Source organism: Urocampus carinirostris, chromosome 3, assembly GCF_059441175.1.
Source record: "Urocampus carinirostris isolate Australia breed hairy pipefish chromosome 3, RoL_Ucar_1.0, whole genome shotgun sequence".
Taxonomy (NCBI): domain Eukaryota; kingdom Metazoa; phylum Chordata; class Actinopteri; order Syngnathiformes; family Syngnathidae; genus Urocampus; species Urocampus carinirostris.
In genome coordinates, this window is record NC_142351.1 from 24621227 (window position 1) to 24647591 (window position 26365).

Here is a 26365-nt window from a genome sequence, read left to right on the forward strand (position 1 = left end):
GCCTGTCAATTTGCATGTTTAACAGACCAGAAGCAGCACCTCTAATGTGCTGCATATTTCAACATCCCCGCAGCGCCTTGAAGGATAAAGGAAGGTGCTCTCTGTGTTAAGAATCTGTGTTTGTCCTGCTCTACAGTATGCTGTTTGGAAGTATCCTTGAAAAATGTGCAAAACATTGTGTAAGCTTATTTATTCGTATTCATGATTGTAATCCACTGAAATTAAATATCGTCCATTCTCTGACGTACCTGCTACCTGTACAATGACGAAAGTCAAATTGATTGAATTAAGAAGCAAAGGATTCTCCAATTTTAATTTGAAACTCAATGATACCTTATTGCAATGGTATCAAACTCAATTTTCACTGGGGGCACCAAAGCTGTTATCCACATACTGTATGTCACATTGGGCTTTCAGGAAGGGCTCTTTATTCAGCCCCTGAGATTGTTGATTTATTGTAACAGTATATCATACACCAGGAATCTCTGTGTGTTTGTTTCCACTGTACACTACTTCTCGTTAGACTTTTGCTATTGTAATTTAGTGAGGGATGGAAAAGGAAATAGATAAATAAACTCATCGTAATGCCATAAATAAAGACTTAAGAAACCAAAGAAAATGTAATGTTGCCAATGTAATGTTGCTATTCAGAATCAATTGTTTGAAATAACATTTAACTTTCTGACTTTTTAAATAATTTGTTCCAGTGTTTGAAACTAATGACAAAAAGTTGCCGGACACCAGGGCAGACAACTCTGAAAAGTTGCCTTCCCAGCCATAAAGTTGCCTGCCCCATTTTTCACAACTTGAAACACAGTAAGACGACAAATCGCAAAAAAATATTAGGGATTGATAAAATGAAGTTAATTATGAATGTATTTATAACATTCATTGCATGTATATGACATCGCAGTTTTCCATCTGCCATCAGTATGTACTTGTATTTACTCATCTTCATTCATGCAATGTTCGCGTTGCATCGTCTGCTACAAGCCACGTGAACTCCTCTTTCCACGATGCTTTTAATGTATGTTTACGTTTTGTAACGTCATAAATTTTGTTAGCTTCTTTCGAATCTTCTTCTGCGGCTGGGGTTTTAGCTTGATTCCTAACCACTTCTCCATTTTTCTTGTGTTCTCTGTGCGTTTACTTTGGAAAATGATATGCAAATGCACGACCTTATAACGCTCGGGAAAGTCCGGAAGCACAAAGTTATTTGATGCAGGCTTCTGATCGGCTGCCGAGTATGCGACTTGCCTAACGAACTGAAATTCCAAATTTGCAAACCGAACGAAGATTTCGTAATCGGAATAAAGCAAACGTTAGAGTTGAAAAAAATAAAGAAATAAAAATAAAAAAGAACATTTTTTTTTTTTCTTTCTGGAAAAAGTTGTCGGACACCTGGCCAGAGACGTTGTGTAAGTCGTATGCCCGTTATTTCAAAAACTGATCTGTTCCGATTTATGCTTAAAGTAACAGTCTTTAATATTTAACTTTCTGAACATTATTGAGACTTTTAACATTAACTGTTCTAATTGTAGCCTCTAGCAAAATAATTTTTGTATCATTCATTTTATGTTTTATTTTATTAGCTGCCGTCACGCACGTCGAACTACTGTGACTCATGATGACAAGAATGAAGTGTACACTTACAAATACAACAATGTTGTTTTTTACAACCATGGTCAAGCACATAATCCATTGTAACAGTTTGAGTCAAAGGCATATACTCATTGAATCTTACATGCAAGCTGTATCCACCTTTAATTAAAGCTTCAGTTAAACAGTGGCAACAATCTTCTACCCTGCCCTGTCCATGCGGCCCCTTATTTTGTGTTTTAATTTGAATAAAATATTTTAAAATTACTTTGCAAAAAAATGAATTAGTTTAATAATCGAATCAGTCAAATTGTTGAAAAATATAGTCTGTATGCTCATATGTGCCTTGGGTCAAAACAGGAAGTAGCTAACCAATCATTTTAAAGAGTGTCTGTACATCAAACCAAACAAGAGGAAACTATGTCATCTTCAATTTTGAGATGCATTTGGAACTGTTTGAATGACATATCCCATATCAGTTCAGCACAACATTCAGTGACATACAGTTACAAAAACAAACCTGCTTTCATGTTAAGGTGCAGCAGAGCAGTTAATTGGTTCCTCCTTATGGCATTGTTTTTTATTCTCTAGTGGAATCCGCATTCGATCATGTAAAACATACACTCTTTATATCTCAAAGGACACCTACCTCCCAGATATTTTAATTGGTCCCAAATAATGTTATTTGGTTCAAAATTATTTAGAAACAGTCCTCGATCACTTTATTATTATTGCAGTGTTTGGTTTGGTCCTAAACATTTGATTTGCTAATACTGTTCGCTATCCTATTTACATTAGTTATTGTTGCAGTACTTACCTCTCAGAGTATTTGAAATAATTCTGAACATGAACATTTGCAACGCTGAGAGATGAGTTGACCCTAAGCCTGGAAAGCATGAACCTAAAGACTGTAAAAAAGAATGGCGTGTATGTGTTGTACTTATATTAAGTGTAAGCACTATTGTTGTTTTGGTCTCCAATTCTGTAGGTATGGGATCTTGTGACACGTTTGACTCGAGCCTTGCTCAAATAAAGACAAATATCTACAGAGTTGATTGCTTTGTTGAAAAGAAAATACTCTTTGTGTTCCAAACGGCAATGGTACGAAACACTGGGAGCATACTGCACGGATGGACACACATAGTGACAAATACACAGCGCACAACTTGTGACCATTGTTTGAGGTGCAAAATTGCTCTGTTGTTGGCTAGTGATTATTGTTGCTACATGGTACCAGGATGAGTTTTTGCCGAGAACAAAAACGCAGCGCAAATACGAACCCTCACTGTTGGTCACAAGTGATGACTTAGCTGAGCATGTTGACTCACAGTGCCTGGGAGTATGTAATCTTTGAAACAAGAAAAATGAGAAACATATTGCAGTATTGGATATTCACCTCCTAGTATCTATGCACCCTTCTGTTTACGTTTACCCTGAATGGACATTGCTCATCGCTCAGCTGGGATTTTTGTTATTGAACCCAGTCCCTGTGGATAGGAGGAGTGGTTGGGTAAACGGCAGAGAGGGTCATAAGGCCCCCTGGTGTGTATAAATCCCAAATGGATAGGGCATATGGGGCTTGGAAGAACGTGTTCTCAGACAGGTGGAAGGCTGTCACCCCTATTTTCGTACTGCTCCCAAGCAGGTGGCCTCTCCCTCTCTCTTGTCTCTCCAAGGGTCACCTTCACATGGCACCGGTCTCCCCCTGGGTCCCATCCCATCATATATACAGTGTACCACACACATACACCTCGATGTTCCCATTGTGGTGCACGCTTGCATTGCTTCCCATACTGTCTGACTCTCAGTCAACTCCAGCACCTGGGGACTGATGGCGAAAGCATTCAGTCTCAAGGTTGAACCCAGGTGTTTCATTTCTATTAAGGTCCTTGTCACAATCACAGCCTCCACCCTCTGACTTTGGCCCTAACATGTACAAAAAAGTTAATAAATCCCCACGTCCATCCCTTTGGTTTTGCTCATACGGTGATTCGCAGGGTCTATTTTATAAGTCTAAGAAATAATTATATCCCGGCTGTCTGCCCCAGACAACTTCAAAAGTGGTTGTTCCATTGATGTGTTTTTCTCTACATCCTAGCTTTGCTCTTGCTCTGACTCTACAACCCAATATACCTTAATTAAACTAACAGTGACATCAATAGAGACAGAAGTGCTGTGCAATTGCAGTTGGTGCTAGGACATCATAAGCAGGCAGTGTCATCACCCTGACGAAGGAAATAAATCCATGGCAGTCAAACAAAGCCTTTACGATCGTATCCTCAGACACACAAAGCCTCCCATTAACAGGAGTACAGCCAGAGTTTAATGGGAATCTTAAAGTTGTGTAGGCCACTAGCTTTTCTTTACTGCTCCTGCCCAGCAAAACAATGGGTGCCTTGACACCTTCTCAGCTCCCGTTCTCTTTTTCATTATTTTTTCCCTTCTCCTTCCCCTTCTTTATGGTGTCTGGTCTCCTCTACCCACTGGAGACAGTTGAGTGACAGGCCTTCCTATTAATAAAAGTGTGCTCCAATTGTGACAGGCTTGCACCTTAAAGAAATTCACACAAATAAATTCCAGCGCTTAATATCAGGGCAAGGCTTCCAATATGCTCGTACACAGAGCCGAACCCAAATATCAACCTCGAAAACCCTTTGTGGGCATGCAGCATGTGCGAAAGTAAGGCTAAATCATGAGGTATGATGTAAATTTGCATGATTGCTTCCAGAAAGAGTTCATCACAATGCTAAAGGTAGACATCCGTGTGTGTGATTGTTCTCCATGAGTGTCGTTGTAGCTTTCCTTTTTGGGCTGCTGTTTGATCGAGTATTAAATGCCTGCCCACCTCGATTGTTGTTTTGTTTGAGTAGGCAGGACAGTTTCCTCCACAACAAATGATGTGTCTTTATATTCAATATTAACAGAGAATTTTAGCGTAATAAAGTTGGCTTTAGAGGCAATTTTAGCAATATTTGTCATGCATAAGTTTGTGTTCATGCACAATTCTTCATCAATTTGATGGGAATGCGATGTAATAATTGTTTTGGACTTACAGATTCAATCAATTACTTTTTTCCAGAGGGGTAATACCGGATAATATTAATCGCCAGTTTTTATTTTGTCTTTGCATTATGATTGCTAAATAAGTTCATCGAAAGGCAATTGAAGTCAAGTTAGGTATACATGTAAATGTTGTTAAGCACAATATATGAAACGTTATAACATTAGGGACATGCACTGTGTTCAGAATAAGACTTGTTGCCGTTTTTTATTTTCATCCAACAAACTACTCTTCACACATCCTGCTTGGTCTCTGGCTGACAGTAGCAAATCTCCCTCTGCTCCTCTGCACATCATTGTTCAAAGAAAACCCTGCTGAATATATTGTTCGAAAGAAGTATGAGCAATCTATGATACAGTAAGTCAGTGCGTGTACTGCAGGGATGAATAAAACATAGATCCCATTCAAGAGAAGTCTCCCTTTGCCAAATCTTTGTATGTGGCTCACAAGCGTATTCTTTCCCCCATCTTCAATGTTGCTTTTACGACTACCACTGCCAACCCTCAACCAAATTCTCACTGCTGCAAAGGTGACTGATGAGCGGGCGTGTCAAAAATGGGCGAACAAGTCAATCAGTCTGCATGTAAAAGTTGCTGGAGGGGGGGTGGAGAAGTTCGTTCTGAGCCAGACTTCATTTTATAGTGTCGTAGAAGAAGGATTAACCCATACCAACCACCTTTGCTAAGAATAGTTAGCTCCTCTGTATTACCTCCTCTGTAGGTTCTCATCCACCACAAGCTACCAGGAAAGTAAGGTCTACACATATAAACAGCAAGTATGTTTAACATAGAAGATGAAGGAAAAGATAAAAGGCTTTGGATCATTTGTGGTGGCAAGCGTGTTGAAGTGATTTACCGTGTGAGGATTCCACGGTCCGCTGAACTTGGAAAATGAGCAGGCAGTGGTGGCCTTGATTGTGCGCCTCTCCGACTACTTTACGATGGTATTCAGAAGTGCGTTAGCGTCCGCTATGTAATTGGCGGGGAGAATCAGTAGCTGGACAGCGGTAGATAAACAAAGCGAGACGCACAAAGTTTATCATCTTCATTGTCTGTGGATAGCCTATTAACGTGTGTAGGTCTTGCCTGAAGAAGTGGACTTGACTTATGCTTGCTCAAGTGTGTGGGTTTTAATGTGTGATTGTGAAACCTATGTGCGAGTGTGCGAGACTTGAGGTCAGAAACTGTAATTGCAAACATGCCATTTTTAGGGGACCCATAAAAATGTGTCGACGAATTGTCACCATAATTTAACGAACATCTTCCTAATTGGTCATGTTAATCCAACCCTATATCATAACTATAGAAAAAAGTACCATTCTGACTTCACAAACTGGCTTCCATAGCATCCTTCCTCCAACTACAGTAGTGCATTAAGATAGAGAAATGTTTTGCGCCCTAACTACATTTCTAACAATTCTCCTTTTGAATAAAATAGAAATATTTGAATTGGGGTTTAGTCTTTTATTTTGATGACAATGATCCTTAGAAAATCCCTCTCTACATCCGGGAATATCCCTGTTTGGCTGTAAAATGCCTTGTGTCACTGTAGTTGACTCTAATTCACTGTTAGAGCTAAACAAAATTAACACATGCAAAAAACAATAATGTAGATATGTATATTGTTGGTTGGATCTCCTAACTACTAGGGTCGTAGGGGCAACCGTTTTATTGTGGTGTTTCCTAGGCTAGTACAGTCTGTTGACGTCCATCACTCCTCAGGCCAGCACAACATTTCCCCTAATTGTGTTCGGTGCAATTAAAATAACAAAAATGTCATACTTTCTGGATTCATCCTTCCATCCATCCATTACCTACACCGCTTATCCTCAGTAGGGCGGCAGGGGTGCTGAAGCCCATCCCAGCCATTTGAGGGCAGTGAGCAGGGGACACTCTGAACTGGTTGCCAGCCAGTCGCAGACATACTGAGACAGACAACTAACTCGTTCATTCACACCTAGGGCCAATTTGGATCGGCCGATTAAACTGACATGCGTGTTTTTGGAATGAGAGAGAAAACCGGAGTGACCAGAGAAAACCCATGCAAGCAAAGAGAGAAGATGAAAACTATGCACAGCAAGGCGGGTAGCTGGACTTGAACTCAATACCACAAAACTGCACCGCGGATGCACTAACCACTCACTGCCGTGCCGCTCTCATTCTGGATTCATAATCAATCAAATGAAATATCACAAGTATTTTATTGTTTTAATATGGCTTACATTCTAATACGTGATCTAAAAATATTGCAATACTGTCACAAAGTATAAAATCAGTCTATTTATGTCTAAGAAATTTTAAAATGACTCTCCTAGATAAGGAGATAAGATATGTATTTTTTTTAGCTATTTCAGTGTACTTGAAGAAAATATGTGATTGAATGTATTTTTTTCACTGTGTTCACATTTTTTTCTAGATTCCCAAGCCCGGTTTCCCAATTCCTTAAAACCAACAGCATGACAAAATATTTTTAATACATACAGGTTATATATTATGATATTTGTTTATGCAGTGTTACAGGATAGCTGAGTACTCATACCCACACAGGCAGCAGTAATGCTTTTGCTGGCATAAAGCAAGGTAAAGCATCCTTATTTATGTAGCACATTTTTATATAGGGCTACCCAAAGTGCGCTGCAGATCATGAAGATAAGATAAAACCAAGAGACAAGCGAGAACATAAAAATAATAAAATGATCAAACTTTAGGGCAACAATAAAAGAACAAGTGAGTAATCAGCAAATAATGAAAGGAAATTAGTTAAAAGCATCTCTAAATTTCAACTCCCCTGCTGATCAGCTCTTTGCATGAGGTTTTTTTGCTAGCTGTAGTATTTTCTGTTTGGAATCAAATGGCTTTCAGTTTGTTTGTGGGTTTTTCTTCCTTCTTTTTTATAGAGGATATTAATCAGATTCTGAAACGTCGGAAAAAAACAATGGTTATTCTTTAGTAAGAAACACAAGTGTTTTTGGTTTTATTCCTTGTCAATAATGTTGGGTGCTTTTTAGCCTCTTTTTATATGAAACACCACTTGTTTGTTATTTAGATTTAATAGGATAGTGTCGACCAAAAAGGATTCTTGGAAGTAGAATGCTAAATGTTGATGTCGCAAGGCTTGGGGAGTAATACATGTGACACTGTTACGTTATTAGGATGCCGATAAAATGTTTTTTGTTTTTTTTTCAGTTACAGTTGCAAAAAAAAACGTAACCAAATTATAAGTATAATTAGTAAAAATAAGGATTATTTTGCAGGATTACAATTTTAGTTAAGATATTTATTGTTCACACATTGGGGACAATGATAAAGTCAGGAGTGTGTTGATGGATATCCATCCATTAGCTGCACTGCTTATCCTCATTAGGGTCGCGGGGTGCTGGAGCCCATCACAGCTGTCCTCGGGCAGTGGGCAGGGGACACCCTGAACTGGTTGCCAGCCAGTCGCAGGCACACAGAGACAGACAACTCACTCATTCATTAACACCTAGGGACAATTTGGACCGGAAATGCATGTTTTTGGAATGCAGGAGGAAACCGCAGTGCCAGGAGGAAACCCACGCAAGCACGGGACAACATGCAACCTCCACACAGGAAGGTTTGATCCCATTACCTCAGAACTGTGCCGTACACGCGCTAACCACTGCGCTGCTGCGCTGCCTTGATGTTAATCATGTTGATTAGTTTCAGTTTTGGATAAGTTTTGTTTACATTCATCAGGTCCAGTCGTGCCTTTTCTCTCTCTGCCGTCTCATTCACCCCAGACGCATCGATGCACTCACTCTCAGGTCTCCCCACAGCTGCCCCTGGTGCTAATGTACAAAACATGATTATATGGTCAAAAATTTTGCAACGATAACAGAAAAGTGCAATATAATTAATGAAAAAATAGACAACATTTAAAGTAACATGAAACTAAATGATTAATGCAATATAATGTCTTGGGTGTGTGGGCATGCTTTTAAGCATCCAATCATATACTTCATGCACTCATTCATATGTATATCATATTCGCATACACGATGTGCTGACAGATTAATTGTGTCTATAATAATTTCAATCACTGACACTAGAATGACTGAGAGAGAAGACAAGACATCTCAGAGTTTGTGAGAAATTTGGAAAGTGAACACTGTGTTTTGTACAAGATCGCCTTATTAATGTGAACTATAGCAGCGCATATATTGTCTGCCATGTAAAAGGGAGAATCTTATATTTGCTCAATTCACTGTACATTATAATTTGAGCATTTTTTGGACTACAAGCTACTACCTAATATTGTATGCCTCTATCTTTTTCAAGGTTTATATATCTTTGAAATCAATTGAGAAATGTCATTCATATTTAGTGTATTTTGTCTTTCATTAGGTTTTGTATTGGAGTAATCCAAAAGTAAACAACAATAATTAATTTACATTGGTGAATTATTATATTACTTGGGTTATGTTACTGATTGCATGTCTAAACAGGTATACAGAAACTGCATCAATTTACATTTTCAAAGTAAAGTGACTTTCGATGCTCGCGACTCCTGAAATTCAATTTTAGTTTACGTGGCTGCAGTCAGTGACAGCTTGCTAGCCGTCCTCAAGCCCCGCCCCACAAATGCTGAGCCCTCACCTCCAAGTAATCCCACTATGTCTGTCTTTGGTGGGTGTGGTGACCAGGCACGGCGCAGAGAGATGTGATTCCTAGGTGAGAGGTGGGATAGACTTTTTGATTCGCTTGGGCACACTGATAGAGTTACAGCTCAATTCCAGCGTCTGGGCTATGCCGGTCTATCCTCTTGACTAAAATAGAACCAGGGAAGCAGGGAGGGGGTGGAAGAATAGCTCCTTCATTTCTTCTTAACCGTCCGGATCATTCAGCTTGTGCAGCATGACTTCAAACTCTGTAGTTCAATCTTACCGTTAAAATCGAACTGATTGTTGACCACATTGGCTCATTCCACCCTAGATTTTTCCCTCTTGGTGTTTTCTTTAGGTCTCCCTTCAGTTTTGCGCTTTTGACTTGTTTTTGTGGACGAGGCAGTATTTCTGAATAAATCATAAATGGTTCAATATCTGGCCCGAGATGTGCTCTGTCACCGGGGAGATCAATGGTGAAAGGACAATGGCACAGTGATGGCAGTGACTGGAGCAGGCTTTGTGTAGGTGATCCATAAACGCAGTCTGGCAGAAGGCTGAAAAGGGAGGAGAACCTGTCCTTGCCCAAGTCTTGTCTCTCTGGAGAGAAACTGGTGTCAGTGTGCCCTACTTTTGCCTTCTTCACAAATACATGGGCAATGTTCTGTACAAATAGGGAAAATGAATCATTTCATTTGGTTTCCTATACTTTCAAACTCGTTTTGTCACACATCAACCAAGGAAAAAAATGTTCATAGTGACAACTATGACAAAAATGAAATGCTCTTCATCCTACTGCCAGGTAAACATCTCTTCTTCGTCAACGCAAAGGCCAATAGAATTCAAAGACGACAAACGGGTTGTTGACTTTGAATTTGTTGAGTATTCCAAATGTTAAAAATGTTTTGAATTTAGTTTTTTTGGGGGTAAATCTAGATATTTTGATTAATGTGTCCTGTGTTTTTTGGGAGAATGTGTTTCACGGCTAGCATTTTTTACATCCATCCATCCTTAATCTGCACCGCTTATCCTCAGTAGGTTCCCGGGGCTGCTGGAGTATATCCCAGCCATCTTCGGGCAGTGGGTAGGGGACACCCTGAACTTGCTGCCAGCAAGTCGCAGGGCACACAGAGACAGACAACCAACATGCTCATTCACACTAAGGGCCAATTTTTACCTGCCAATTAGCCTGACATGCATGTTTTTTGAATGTGGGAGGAAACCGGAGTGCCCGGAGAAAACCCATGCAATCACGGGGAGAACATGCAAACTCCGCACAGGAAGGTTTGATCTCATGACCTCAGAACTGCACACGCGCTAACCATTATGCCACGATGCTGCCCTTCAAAGCCTATACATTTTTAAATAAAAAGAAATACAATAAAAAAGAAAAAAAGAAAACTTAAAATTGTGCTGCTATGTGCTATGTGTTAAAGGAGACAGTTCATTTATTTTTTTATGTTTGTAGTGTGTGTGATATTATGTCACTGTTGGAGTCACAATTCAGTTTTTTGACTTATTGATAATATCCAACTAAAGGGTTTATACAGGTGCTTAAAATACTTGCAAATTCTTCATTTTAATGTTGTGTTTTCAAATATTGGAAAGTGCTTTAATTTTCAGTGAAGTGCTTGTAAATGCTTGAAATTGTGGCCATGTTTTACAACAAGTCCGCTTACAAATGACGTCAACACTGATCTATGGTGGCTTCATTTTGTTGTTCCGTGTTTTCTTTTCTCCTGATTAATGGCAACTGGTATCAGTTTGTTTGGCATTGTCCAAGAGAACAGGTGCTACACCTAAACAGTGCACTATGAAATGTGTATTTGTGGAAGGATTATGGATCAGTTATGGACTTATATCATGGGCCATCCAAAAAATTTAAGTTGAGTTTCCCAATGGTAAATTATAATGGGAAGTATTTTTTGCATCTGAACATGTAAGCTACATATTACAAATACTTTACACAACATCTATATGATAGATATTTGGCTCAAAAATATTTACAAAGAAAGTGGTAAGGACTACTAATATATTCGTAATTTACTCAAGATTTAAAAATCCTTTATTTTATAAATCCATACTCACAAATTAATATCACTATGTAAACCACAGCTATACTTGTCTTCATGGATTCTCACCATCTCTCTTCTTTTAATCTTGCTGGATACATTTTAAAATCAGCTTTGGAAGTCCTTAAAAGTCCGTGAATTTGGCCATGAAAAGGGTTTACAAACCCTGCAGTTAACGGTCTGTTGTATTGTTAAAAATACTGTTGTGAGCTTTTTGATATTTTTACCTGATTTGTGAATGAAAATCCTGACCTTTATAATTGTCCAAAAAAGAAGGGTTACCCACCAGCCTTCAAATTGCCAATGCAAAACTTTAGAAATTGTCTCCTTAGTTTCCCGGGCCTTTTAACCAGAGTCTGAGTTGAGCTATATCCTTCGTACAAATGTTGCAGGATCCTTCTCAGCTACCAGTTGAAAGTCATCGGAAGTGAAACCTCGCACACAAACACGTACGCATTTCAGAACCAAATAGAAAACTATCTTCACAGTCGAAACTGCTGTTGAAATTCAAATCTTGGTCGCCTATGCGGCGCATCAAAGCCCTGAGGCGTACGTCTTGACGGAGAATGGAGCGGCGTCACTGGTGAACAATCTTGTTATTTGTGAATTATGTTCTATTAGCACAAGCTGAGGGTTATACGTCTGCGGGGCTTCAGCAGCTACCCCGAAATGCGCATGAAATGTGCTTAGTGCTATCAATGAAACATCACAGCTGGTAACCTGCCTCAGTTCCGCACTTCCCGCAGGAATACTGTGGTCCTGATAAGATATATAGAATACACAACATGCAGTACGCCCAATGACCCTCACCGGTGTCCCAGACGGTGAAGGTTGTATAGGGACACGAAGACAAAGCTACAGCTATTACAATTTACAACCTCTTTATGTACGATTTTTTTTTCTTTTGACCTCCCGCCCATACTCCAATAAATGCGAAGGAACATCTGTTTGATGCCAGAAGGCGGCAGTCCGAGTTCTGCCACAATTGCTGGCACTTGTCATTGCGGGCAAAGGAAATGAAGAACACTGTCATAAAAGTGCCCCCGCTTCGTTCTCAATTACGGCTCTACATTTTACTCGGATAAACAAATATTTTCCTCCATCTGGAGTATACGACACTGTTTGGCATCCTCGGTTTCATCATATATCTTCATCTAGTTCCCGTCAAATGCAGTCATTTTTGTTTCCTATTAAAAACTAGCTTGACCTTTTGATTTGTCTATAATACTGAGATTAGAGTAAAAGAGGAATAATATGATTGGAATCAAATCTGATCCTGGACTTTTTGCCGATCGATCCACCAAAGAAAGGCACTAACTCAGTCGTGGGATACGTTTAACGAGACGTTAGTCGGAGGCAGGTCAGAGGACCATTGCAGGAACTCTGCGCTTCGGCTTCATTGTCAGTCAGAAAGAAACGTCTGATCACGCGAGTGAGTGAAAGAGAGGGAGAAAAGGCTCTGACTCTAAATCCACAGCCCGCGACAGATTTACATTTAAAGTAGTTTTAGCAAACGGACCACTTGCAGATTCAGTTTTTTGCCGCTGCTGAAGGGACGGGCTTATCTATGAGTCATCAGTTACGCGCGTTGTGTCAAGATTGAAGCCCCGGGCTAGATGATGTGCCATATAATGCAAGACTTTTGCTAACAGTCTAATTGTGTTACAGGCAGTCCAATGTCCACACATACATGCATGTGTTTACACGTAGGTTGCATGTTTCATTCATCGCTGACAGAATAAGTAGCGGCAAGCTTTGGTGCACTACTATTGATATTCTACCATGTTCACGCAGAGCAACACGGTTAGAGGCAACTTGGAGAGTACAATATGTTTAGGAGCGCAGGAGAACCCAAGGGCATATTTGTGCCTCATATTTACTCCTAATAGGGTCAGTGTGCGTGTCACGCCAATTGCAGGCGTGTTGTTGAGCAGGTGTAAGTGTTGTTGTTGACACACGAGGCTAAAGGCTGAGATTGCTAAAGGCTCAAACGGGTAATTGAGAACAGCATGTTTCCTCCTCCCGAGCCACTTCCGACCCATACCCGCTCGCCCTTCCACCTAGAAAGCCTCGGAGGGCCGGCCTTCTTTCGTTTTACTCCCCTTATCCTCTCCTCAAACATTCCCGCCAGCTGAGGTCCCAGCAGAACGTGTGTTGTTCATCAACCCAAGGGCAAGACGGGGAATGGGGCAAAGTGGGCATTTCTGATATGTCTGCAGCACTGGCTTGCCAAAAGACATTTGATTTTAGCGGAACAAGGATTAGGAATATGATGATACAAGATGGATTCTTAACTGGTCTCTAGGACCTATTCTGTTTCCGTGGTTCCATCAGTCTCTGGCCTTGATTCCGCAGATATTTTTACTGAAGAGGCCTCTAGCCACTTTAGCTTCTAGCGTCACTTAAAAATTGTCGTTTCAGAACTAAACATAAAAGGAACACGACAAAACTACCGCTAACAATATGGATTCTTAACTGGTCTCTAGGACCTATTCTGTTTCCGAGGTTCCATCAGTCTCTGGCCTTGATTCCACAGATATTTTCACTGAAGAGGCCTCTAGCCACTTTAGCATCTAGCGTCACTTAAAAATTGTCGTTTCAGAACTAAACATAAAAGGAACACGACAAAACTACCGCTAACACCGGGTTAGTCGTTAAAAAATCATGGAGTGAGGTGTCAGTCTAACCGGGAACCAACTACATATAGCGGCAACAGCTATGGCAAAAAACACGGCTGGGAAACAAATAAAAATGCCTAGCCTGCCAAAAAAATAAAATTGGGCAGACACTGAGCGCCAACTGGGACAAAACAAAACAGAAAAGCTTTCAACAGAACTAATGCTTACAGGGAGCTAGCAGGTTAAAATTATACCAAACATGACACGCGGCTCAAAACAAAAAACAATAAACCCACACATGCCAATCTCCATGCAGGAATTAGCGGCATGCAATCGCTCTTCACTTCAATTGCTGCCTGTTTTGGAGCTGGTCTCACATGTTGCGTTAATTGGGTTCGCCATTTTTAAGTGTTGTGTTCCTTCAATGACATCACAACTCTACAGGAAACACGGCAGATAGGTCAACTTTGAAGCGAAATGTCTCAAGTCCCCAAGCACCTAAAATATTTTGCAACATTTATATATATATATATATATATATATATATATATATATATATATATATATATATATATATATATATATATATATAAACTTGTAGATGAACACTACATGTTGTGCGCCTATTAATAACAATGAAAAAGGTTTGTAATAACTTTCAACATTCTGATGCATACACTAAAAATCAATGCACCACCAGGTAGCAACGGGGTCACTTTGCTACAGGAGTGGCACTTCTGCATATTGCTACCTTTGCCCACACATTGTTTGAACACATTTCACATTAGATATACGATGACATGTTCTCGAAATACCACTGCACGATAACACAGATAATAGCAAGTTCGAATTTACAATTTAAGGTTGTAAATTATAACTGGAAAACTGTAGCTCTATTCAATAATGAAAACTGCTGCTGAGAATGTATGGAAACAAATCTTAAAACTGCCCCTATACGAGAGTGTCAACCCTGTTTATGTGTTGTCTTCAATTGCACTATAAAGCTAGATAGGCATGTTTCTTGGTTTATAATCCTTCTTTGTTTTCATGGACTCAAACAAATAAGACATTTTGTCTCGTGGGATTTACAAAATGTTCCGCACTATAATGTGCACCGGAATATATGTCCCTCGCCCAAAAAGTCAAGTCAAGTCATCTTTATTTGCATAGCCCTTAATCACAAACAGTCTCAAAGGGCTGCACAGACCACAGACTATTGCAAACCACAGACTATTATTCCACCATCCCCTGATCTAAAACCTGCATGAGGGCAAGGAAAAACTCGAAAACCTCAACATTAGGAAAATGAAGAAACCTTGAGAAGGGACCGCACATTAGACAATATCCTTTCCAGGATGACTGAGTTTTTTGTGATATTTCTTCCTATATATGGCATGCCGGACTACAAGGCGCATATAATTAAACTTTAAATTAAACTACTTTAAATATTAGGGGTTCACTAAAAATATTGACAAAAAAGTACCATAATTGTGCATTAATTCATCAGTTGAAATATGTAGCTGATCACAAAAAATTGGATGCCACGGAAAACAAACCCAGATCGCAGGGAGAGCGCCGGATCCTATTCACTAAATTACTTGGAATACTGATGACACACAAAAGGCATTGGGTTTTATATCACCATTAAGCTATTTTTAGTCATAGTACCATGTCATTGATGTCAGACATTAAACCAGTCCATGGTACAGATTAGGGACCATTGAAAGATGGTATTGTATTACCTATTATTTTCGAAGCACACATGATTCTGAAATGAATGAGGAGAAAGTCATAGTACGAATAAATTCAGTCTGCTTGAAAGATGTAAGTAAACAAAGACTGCACGTCTTCAACAATGTATGTCACTTACAATACTTAGTTTGAGCAAGGAAAAACGTTATACCAATTTTTAATCACTTTCTGTTTTACTAATTTCTTTAACATTTGTATCTGGTTCACGATTTACAGATCCCTTAACTGACATGGTTGTCAGGGCACCACTTCCTCTGGTGTGTCTTAGGCAATTATAGCCTGCCGGCACCCATTCGTGACTAAAATTAATACGGCAAAACATAAGACATATTGCCTTTCCCACGTCATCTATATGATAGTTGCCTGGTGATTAGGATTCAGCGCTCTTACCCCAGCTATTCGGATTTGATAACACACCATTATGCATTTCCATTGTTTTTTTAATGAATAAAGTGCACCGGATTATTAGGCACATTTCTGGCCAACTTGGAGTTTTTGAGTGATCCTTATAGTCCATAAAATACGGTATATTGCCCAGTGCCCTAATCTTTACCCATGCACATTGATTACAAATAGAATTTTTTTACTGTCTAAATGAAACCTGTTCAGAATAATAAGTACATTTAAAAAGGTCAGTTTTTTTTATAGAATACAGAAGGTTCTCAAATATATACAAAACAATATTTTGACTGAGATTGTGACAATTCATTTTTTTCACAAAATTACATGCCGTAACTCCCATTCCTATCCGGAAAACAATTTCATAGATCTTATTACAAAAACTTTGAATTATTATGAGAACTATTCATGGAAAAATAATCTACTCGTTCTTCACCTCATCGGTTGGGTGGTTCTGATGAATAGCTTTGTGATTGTTTCCTGTGTGTTTGGAGCAACTCTGCACTCCTATGAGAACCTATGGAACAGTCTGCCTGAGGACAGCAGGTCTTGATATTTTTAAGAGGAGGCTCAAGACCCATTTTTTTAAAGATGGCTTTTAACTGAACGTTTTAATTTAGCTTAGATTTGTCAAACTTCTAATTGTTTACCCAATCAAATCTTACTGTTACTTCACATTTTTATAATTCAGTGTTTCCACATTTTGGAGGCACACACTGGTAGGGTGCGATTGAATGGCTGGAATTCGAAAGGTCATCTGCCGCCTTCCCTATCAGTGTGGGTAACTCTCCCTCGGGTGCCTTTCCTCGCATGGTTCGTCTGTGCCTTGTTGTTATCATATTTTATGTATATTAATGTTTATTTTTGGTTGGATTGTATTTTACCCATAGAGTCTGTCTGTATTAAGTGTTTCAGGTTGTTGGGCGGGGCTAAAAGAGAGGATTTCATTGTCTTACTCTCGGTGTTATTTTTCCCAGTAACGAGGTAATCTAACAAATGTGTTTTTTTCCGCAGTTACAATGTCGTTACTGACAGTCAAAAGTGGTCCATAATTTGTCTTTGTAGAAGAAGTCACCAAAGATAAGCAAGACATCTTCTGTCAACATTTGGCATATTTACTTACCAATAACACGCTAACGAGAACACAGCGCTCATTCAACTTAACACGGCAGCCACCTAAAATAACACAAAACCGTGAGAATGTCCTACCATAATATCCCGGGTAGGAGCGCTATTAAATTCACAATACTTAACTCTTAATACTTAATCTCATTTGGGGAACCTACTGTAGGATTATTTCATAGTGTTTCCTGTGTCTTTAAGCAATAATTGTGCCAAATTTGAATTTCTTAAACACAAATTATACAGTTTACTGCTGACTATTACTTTATTATGTTGTTTACTATTCATTTTTTGTTGCACTTTAAGTGTAGAATACATCTGTTGCTGGTGAGGTGCAACAAATATGACAAGGTTTTATTAAAAAACTACATGTCTCTTTTTCTCTATTCAACTGACTTAAATACTGCTAAGACAATTTTAAATTATTTGAAGTAACGGAAATGTTACTTTTCCTGGTAACCCTCTCATTGGCTTTTTTACGCATGCAAAACGTGTCACCAGCCTGATAAAGCCAAGCTTCCCCTACCCTCCTCTGACTTTTTCAAAAGAATGAATGTGATTGAGCGAATGCCATTACCTGGGTAAATACAAGATTCCCAAAGGAGTGGTCAAGGTCTTACACCACCCTGAGGGTAAAGCTTATTATCTTTGCAAACTTCTCAGAGGAGAGAGAGGCAGTTCTGGGGTCGGCCCATTTCCATATTAATCTCGCACATTTAAGCATCTGAGACAGAAGGCCTCCTGTCATGCTTGTATGATAACAGAGAATGTGGCTTTCCCCTTTCATGTATAAATATGTAGAATTCTGATAAAATTAATTGAATTTACGTGGCAGGATTAGAGCAGGAAAGCACGTCGTATCGCCAACGCATTAATTTCAGATCGAGCTCTCTTTCCTAGACATGTCCGAGCCTGCCCTATGGCGGCCTCGAATTGAAAATAGCACTTACGTCATCGAAACTTCAAAATAGCTGCAAGAAAAAGGTTTTTGCACCCAACCGATAAATATGGTGTGGAGCCTCTGACACGGACGCCTCACCCCAATTTTCAGTGCTCAGGAGGAGATCAGATAGCCCCGTGTCATTTAATTTTCGGCCTTATCTCATCTGCACCCATCTTTTTGTTCCATGCAGGGCTACCACACATTGCTTGTATCTTTTGAAGGGCAAAACTTTGAACGGTATCGGAATAAACAAAACCATCCCACCATCAGGTGCTCGGCGCTTATGTCTAATTAGTGTCCTTCATTTGACACGAAGGATGCAAATCGGAACGAGTTCATGTTGTGTTTGCAGCAAAGTTTATGACGCCGCCTCCTTAATGGTGGCATAAACTGCTTCAGAACACAATTAAGATCTCATACAGCTCTGCATCCTCTCCTCAAAATGACCAATAAAGATTTTTTCTTCTTTCTCTTTTTTTTCTGTAAATCTTGCAGATCATGGAAGCAAAGAGTCGCAAATGCAGAAAACAAAGCCCGGAAAAGCACCGGAGCAATATTATAACCCTTCTTGACATATCTGTTATATATTGTGCACAAATATTGATCATTTCCAGACTTTTATGGAAGGAATTTACAGCATTTCACTGTTAGAATGTTACAGTGTAAATTGATCCTATACATAATTTCTGTTGATCTGAAATTATCTTTGAGGCCATTTAACCCATTTACATTCCAAAGGCCCACAAAGACCTGTCTTCACAATGTCACCAATCACTGTAATATGTCATTGAAGAGTTTAAACTCTTGGGATTCAAAATATGATGACTAGTTCAAAGTGTACTCATCTCAGAAACATCACAATCAGTCTGAAACAAGATATAAGGCCTGTATAACTTTAAAACACACGATATTGCAGACAGATTAAAAAGAAATCCGCCTAAAAGCATTCATGCTTCGATTTACTATCCTCAATGTAATCCGGACGTTTCACACTATAATTCCCTTTTAAAAATAATCAGACTCGTCAGATTATTTCCAATGTGGCTATTAGTCTCTGACTTAACTAACTGCATGCTTGTTTTCATGGTACTTGGTCTGTGACAATATATAAAGCCCTGTATTGAAGAAAAAAGATAGTAGTGACGGATTCAAATGTTGATTGTCACATTGGTTAATTGAATTCCTAACATAAACATATGGAATTTTACGACGTGTATTCAAATCAGAGCCTAAAATTAGCCTGCACAGATGGAGCCCGGGATCCATTTTTATGAATGATTATCACACGAAATTCTGCATATTGATTTACTTCTGGAAAGATCACTCAAACTCTTACAACCCTTTAACAATGTCTAAAATACAGCCAATGTAAGTTTTTTGAGCTGTAAAGTGGTCGACTCCAAATGGTCACTTTTGGAAAGGCTTTAATATACCTTTAGAAAAATGCGTAAAATATAACGTTTATGTTTTCAGATTGTGATAAAATTTGACATGGGACAAGGTAGCCTTCATGCTAATGTCCCAGCTGTTTCCCAGCTAAGATGCCCATGCTACGATCTTTTGCAGAAATGAAATGAAACAACTTTGATTACTTAATGTTACTTGCACTTGCAGTGATTGTTTTAAATTGCTATTTAAGAATAACTTGGATGCTTTTGGAAGGCCAGGAACTAATTAATTGGTGTTCACTTTTTACCTGTCAGGAAAATTCTCTCAACATAGGAGACATTCTGGATACAAGCACAATCTGGGAACATAGGAATCCCTTGTAGAGGTATCACTGTATAAGTGCTACATAATTTACCCAAGAACATGAGAAGCAGCTTGTAAATTCTAGGCAAACAATGGATTAAAGTCAAAGACAGGTGACCAAGGAAAACTTTGCTTTCCTGGTTAAGAGTTGAATGAAAACCAAAATAAAAGCAAGCACATGGGGGTATTCACGAAAATATGTGGAAAAAGGAAGGTGTGTGAGTGGCATCTCTCGTTGGAAAGTGTGGTCTGGGGCCACAGAGGAGGGGACTGTTGGGACCCCAACCCTACACCACCCCTCGTCTTGCTCACGGCCCCTGAGAACAGGCTGAGGAAGTGATTGATGAGTAATTCCGAGACAGACGCGGCCCGCAGCCCCAAAAGGCATCCCTGCAAAATGATGCACACCGCTATAAATAAACATTTGTCAAATACATAAATAAATAAATAAAAACAATGCAAAACAATCGCTGGGGTTTGTTATTATGGAAATTGTTCTTTGAGACAAAAATCGACTTGTCTTCTGTTCCTTGTTTTTCCATTTTTTTTCTTTATAGGTAAGAGTGTGCGTCTGCTGTAGTTACTCCGTAAGTGATGATGGATACTCTCTCTCTCTTTCTCTCTCTCTCTTTCTCTCTCTCTCTTTCTCTCTCTCTCTCGCTCGCTCTTTTTTTTAAACTGTTCTTTTTTATGATGTATAATACTAATTATGAAACATTATGCACACAATTAATTCATGTTAAAGTAAATGAGAGCGATATAGAAAGAGAGCGAGAAAGAAGAGAGAGAGAGAGACAGAGAGAGGGATGGAGAGAGAGAAAAAGTTAGATAAGTACAAAAAAGACAGGAGGAGAGTAAAATAGCGAGAAAAAGTGAGAAAACGTGATTCAGAACCCTTAATATTGACTGAGAAAGGAGATATAATGTACAGTGAACAGAATGAGAGGGGGAGAGAAAGAAAAAGAGATAGATACAGAAAAAAATAGAGAAAACATTAAAAAGAGGAAGAAATAGAGATATAAAGGGAACAAAAGAGCAAAGGAGAAAGCGAGAGGAAAAAGAGAGAATGATAGAAAGAAAAAAAAACACAAAAAGAGAAAATGAATAAGAGAGGGACAGAAAGAGAGGGAATTACAGCAAAGCAGAAAAATAAAAGAATCGAGAAAAAGAAAGGTAAATAGAGAGAGAGCGAATGAAAGAGAGAGAGAGAGAGAGATAGAAAGGGAGAGAGAGAGAAAATAGATCCCATATTGACGCCAATCCAAATAGTCTCTGACACTGGCAGCAGGTGACAATTGGATAGTGTCACGGTACAATAGCAAATGTGATCCTATATCACATAGTCTCATGTTTTGCTTTTGTTTGTTTATTTAATGAAATTAAATCGTCGTGAAGTAATAGAGACCAGTAATCTGATCATTAACTTAGATTTAATTGCCATTCTTCCACAGAAAATACTTAACACTACACCGCAACACAGAGTTTAAAAACATAAATCAAACATCAGGAAAACTTTCAAAGACAAATAAATACTTAGCCATAGGGTTCTTTTGCCATAAAAACACATGCGAATGTTAGTTACCAGGTTATGTATTTTGTCACCGAGAAACTAGAGCCGTCGCGTCGTCTGAGCTGATGTATAGTTTCCATAATTTTTCCTTGGTGCCTAAAGCCTTGTCCTTAAAATTGTACTTACACATAAACATCCACCTACATGAAAATAAACAGGTTCTAAACTCTTTAATGGAAATTACTTCTGTCCTGTCCAGCTGTTCGAACAACTTTCAACCTTTTTGTTGTGTGTTGCTGCGGTTGAGCTGCCGCTGGATCTCTTCATAGATTGAACCTCGTCAAATGACCACGGGGCAGAATTACTCATAGCGTAGCTTTAACTCCCAAAAATTGTTTTGGGTTTCAGGTAATACGCCAACACACAATGGCCGCTTTGTTCTAGTTGCAGCTCTTGGGATAAACCTCACCAATCGGTAGTCGGCGGTGACTGTATTTTGGAACCTTGACAGAGGTGGTACGATAAACGGTAGTACCAGGCACTATAAACTAAGTACTTTTTCACAGGGGAATACCAAAAAAGGCGAGGTGAGGCGAGCTGGCACCATGTGGTGGAAAAGCGCCATTACTGATCGGATCCCGGCTCTCGTCGTTCACTCATTGAGCTGTTTGTTTCGCGATGGACCTCTCACTTCTCGCACTTGGGAGCGCTCCAAATCGTCACAGCTGCATGAAAGCACGTTTGTGTGAGAGCGCATTTGGGCGTTAAAGCGACGCTCTCCCGCGGCATATGTGCCGATTCGCAATACTCTGTCACAACACACAAACACGTAGCACTTCAACCGTCCAAATGCTCACTAATTGTTGAGTGAGTTGTAAATGTTTTATGTTACACTTTCTGCTAATGCTCGACACTGAGCACCAAATGTCTGTGTTGCAAATCCAAGCAGAAAGGGCAGATTAGCATCAAATACTTACATTATATTGCGATGAGCCTCGGGCTGTGGTCTGGCGGAGGCACCATAAATTATGAATGGCGAGTGAGGGAGAGGCTTCTCTGCTCTCATGAGATTTCAAACAGCTGAACTCATTTAGGTTGGATGAATGAGAGATACGGAAGAGCGTCTGGCCCGTTTATGATTCGCTAGGGGTGGTAAAGAGTCACTGAAGTCGCCCTTCTGCGATCTATTCATCGGCAGTGTTGAATAACCGTAAAGAAATCCTATCATTAAAGTCACTGGTGCGCAACCTTCAAACCGCACTTGGGAATTTGTGTACGTACCTGAAACGCCGAGCGGCGTCCTCGCCTCACAATTCCTCAATGTTTTTTTCTCTGCTTGTGTCTTTTCTCCATGGATGCAGGCCGCAGAATGGGTCGATGATATTGTACAATCGGAAGAAGGTCAAGTACAGAAAAGATGGCTACTGCTGGAAGAAAAGGAAAGACGGGAAGACGACGCGGGAGGATCACATGAAGCTAAAAGTTCAAGGGGTTGAGGTGAGTGGCTTGCCCAGAAATGTTGAAATCTCGTCTGGGTTTGTTTCGGTGTGGTTTCCATCAAGCGGTGCATATTCAATTCATTCCCATACAGAAATCCCTCGGTTAGTGCAGTTTATTTTTACCAGAACCCCCTGCAAAATGTAAAAATCTGCAAAGTAGCATCGCACCTTCATAAAAGCCCTTAAAGGTCAAACTTATCCTGAGATGACGTTCTTACCAACTCAGAGTATACGACTGTAACAAAATAACAACTATAGATCTACAAAAAAAAAGACAGAACACAGAATTGCAGTTGAATCAATACTCTGTATTGTCATTATACACAAGTACAACATAATTGTAGGTTTTCTCCTTACAGTTACAGAAATCGATTTAGGAAGTGGCTAGCTAGCATGTTAGTATTGGGTTACTTCTGAACAGCGTTGTGGAGTAACACAATACAGGTAAGGCGTTACGTAATAAGGATACAAAAAAATGTAATTGTATTCCATTGCAGATACAGAAAAAAATCATAGTCAAATTACAGGTACATTTAATCAAAGTAAAGATTACGCCAATAGAGACATAGAGAGATCAGGTTTACACACACGCAGGAGCTATGTGCGCGAGCCGAATTTGTTGCACCGATTGTACAGACCGGCAACGTATCCACCAATGCCTGTTTTCTCAGAGTGTGTTGTAGGTAAAAGCACTTTTCTGTTTGTCTTTATTTTTTCCTGCTTGAATGTAGCACCCATTTCATGATGGTAACGTGTGCGTATTGGACACAAGCAGCGAAGTTGCTCACTTATGATGCGCACTGGAACATTTTGTAAATTTGATATATTATCTTCTTTTTGTATTTGCATCTAATAGTTGGTCAAAATCCACTATTTGATCACTGTATTGTTATGATTTGAAAATAATAAACTTGGCGTCGTAAGAGGTTTGGTATCCCCACTGCAAACAAGAAAAAACGTTGAAAATGTGGAAAGTAAACAATGGGTGTGTAAAAAAAACAACATTGGGTTCTTAATGTCCTCTTAAAGTAAATTAAAACAGCATATCTTGTCTGCTTTGTGAAAGAGAACATTTTATTTTTACTTTAAAAAACCTATATTAAATGGGAAAGATTTAAGCACTTTTGTTGTAGTACTACAAGCAACTACCTAACCTTGGTTTCTTCCATTTTGTTTAAGGTTGCATTGTTCATTACTGTTAAACACAATCTAGTTTATTTTTTTCTTTTATTCGCATGTTTGGTATTGAAGTTTTCCAAAAGTATTTAAAAGTAATCCAATCATATTACTTCAATATTGTAGTATTTGGATTACCTTACTAATTGCATTTTTCAGCAGATAACTAGTAACCCTTCAAATGCTACCTCTAAATTAGCGAGGTTTCAGGGATGATTAAAATACAACTGTCCTGAATTTAGCAGTTTTACATGAGTCGAAGCTACTGGTCATCTGTTTAATGGGACTTGATCTGGCGATGGTGAGATACAGCCTCCGTAGGGGTGGCTTAAGAGAGTTGTTAGCCTTCCCATAGCAGTAGGCCGGTCCTGCAGTCTTGCAATTGCCTTATCACCCGACGCCGCCTCAGTCGCTTACTGGACCCGATAACCCATAGAGACTTCCTTCAGAGTCTGATTTAATTGATGGGTATCTTCTCAAAGTAATAAGCTGCTAAAACATAACTAGTTTTCAATATTTTCAATTTTCTATAGAGTATAAAAAACATTTTAAACTTTCTATTTCATTTGACGGTATCACCGATCTAAGAAATATGAATAAGGCCAGATCCAAGCCTCATTTTAAAGTATGAGTGCAGCACTTAAGGCAGCTGTTACCAGTATTGACCATCATCTTTGCATTTAGGTACTAAATACTTGAAATTGGAAGAACATAAAACATTATTTTTTATTTAAAAACGGGTGAATGAAAAAGTAATTATTTTGTGGTAAAGTAATCAGCATCTTGTTGATCATAAAATATCTGGTACAGTATTAAACATACTTACTTTTAATTCAGTTATATTTGTTTTACTCAGTAAAACAGTTTTACCATAGAAAATAAACATTTAACCCTGTAAGACACAATAGCTTCTACTTTAAAGTAAACGGTTAAAATGGCTTTTCCACTTAATTGGAAGCAAGCTTAATTTTTAACTCAGGTTCAAATCAATTTTGCTTAATGGTTGGGAAATAAATACAATTAATTAGATTAATTTATTATATTAAGAATTAACACTTTCAAATTGCATGAAAGAAAAAGATTTGAATTGCTCCAATCAGTTTATCGAATAGTTACTATCTACTAACTAATCAAAACATTCAAGAGTTCTAGTCACAAACTATGAGTAGCTATTTCTTTTGGACCAGCTATGAGTGTTAACTGTAGTTTAACATCATGTTTTTTTTCAATACATTGAAGGTTGTTTTAATTAATTTGTGTTCTTTTTTTAAAATTAATTAAAATAATAACAGTCCAAACTGATGAAATAAAGTTATTGTTTTTTAGCCAAATCGCCATCGTCTGGCTATGACTTTCGATTTAAATTTTACTCGGAATTTAAGCTTTACAGATTACGTTTTGAAGGTACTTTTTTTAAACAAGTGACAGAAAGTGCAAAAAGGTTGCTTGTTAAGTTATCAAAAGTGCTCAGAGAAGGTCATTGTTTTAAATTGATCTCTAAATGTCTATGGTATTTTTCTTTTTCTATAAAGGCCTATCTCAATAACGGTCAAAACACCCAATAATAGCACTGTTAATCAGCGGATGTGCAATCCCTGCTGGATTGTATTTTTTGGGGGGCCGAGCTGCCTTGAACCCTTATTTTAGAAAATGCACACTCAACTAAAGGCATCATTTGAATGTTATTACTCACCCTCATCCAAATGTATCTTTGCAAACCTTACCTCAACATTTGTAACCGTACTGTACCGCTTGGTGGAAACATGGCCGTCTCCCCTGAGAGACAACCTTTTGCCATCGTGGTGCTCTCCCTGGGCTGTAATAGAAACGGTCGCATGCTGCTGTCTCCAAGGAGCTTCACCAGCAAACAATGCAGCACTACAATAGTTTTCCCCAGGAAAGCAGTGGAGTGAAGCCGATTGTTTGTACCTTATTAAGAGTCGGGTTGTTACCGTTGCTCCGCGGAGCCTACATTAATCTTGCTTGCTCAAAGCAGTACTGAGCAGCAAGCGCTCCCTCACCTCACTCCAAGTCACCTCTCCCGTACAAGCCATAAAACACCCGCTTGTATCTATTTTGGTCTCTCCCAGGCTTATTTCTGCTTGATCTGTGGTGGTGGCATGCAATGTTGAGGGAGCCCGGCTGATTTATCAGCAATTCCAACTCCTAGCCAAACTTTGCCTTGCCGGCTGTCTGTCGTGACGCTGAAGTTCAGGTTTTGCTTTATTGCCACTGGGATGG

General features: G+C 39.1%; 1 protein-coding gene across 5 annotated transcripts in view; it reads left to right on the plus strand.

Moving 5' to 3' along the window:
* camta1a (calmodulin binding transcription activator 1a) overlaps positions 1-26365 on the plus strand; it is a 517270-nt gene that overhangs the window by 265726 nt on the left and 225179 nt on the right. For all 5 annotated transcript variants that reach the window (XM_088331228.1, XM_088331227.1, XM_088331229.1 and 2 more), the window contains exon 5: positions 22811-22946. In XM_088331228.1, coding sequence (XP_088187354.1) covers positions 22811-22946 — 136 coding nt within the window. The remainder of the gene's footprint in view (positions 1-22810; positions 22947-26365) is intronic.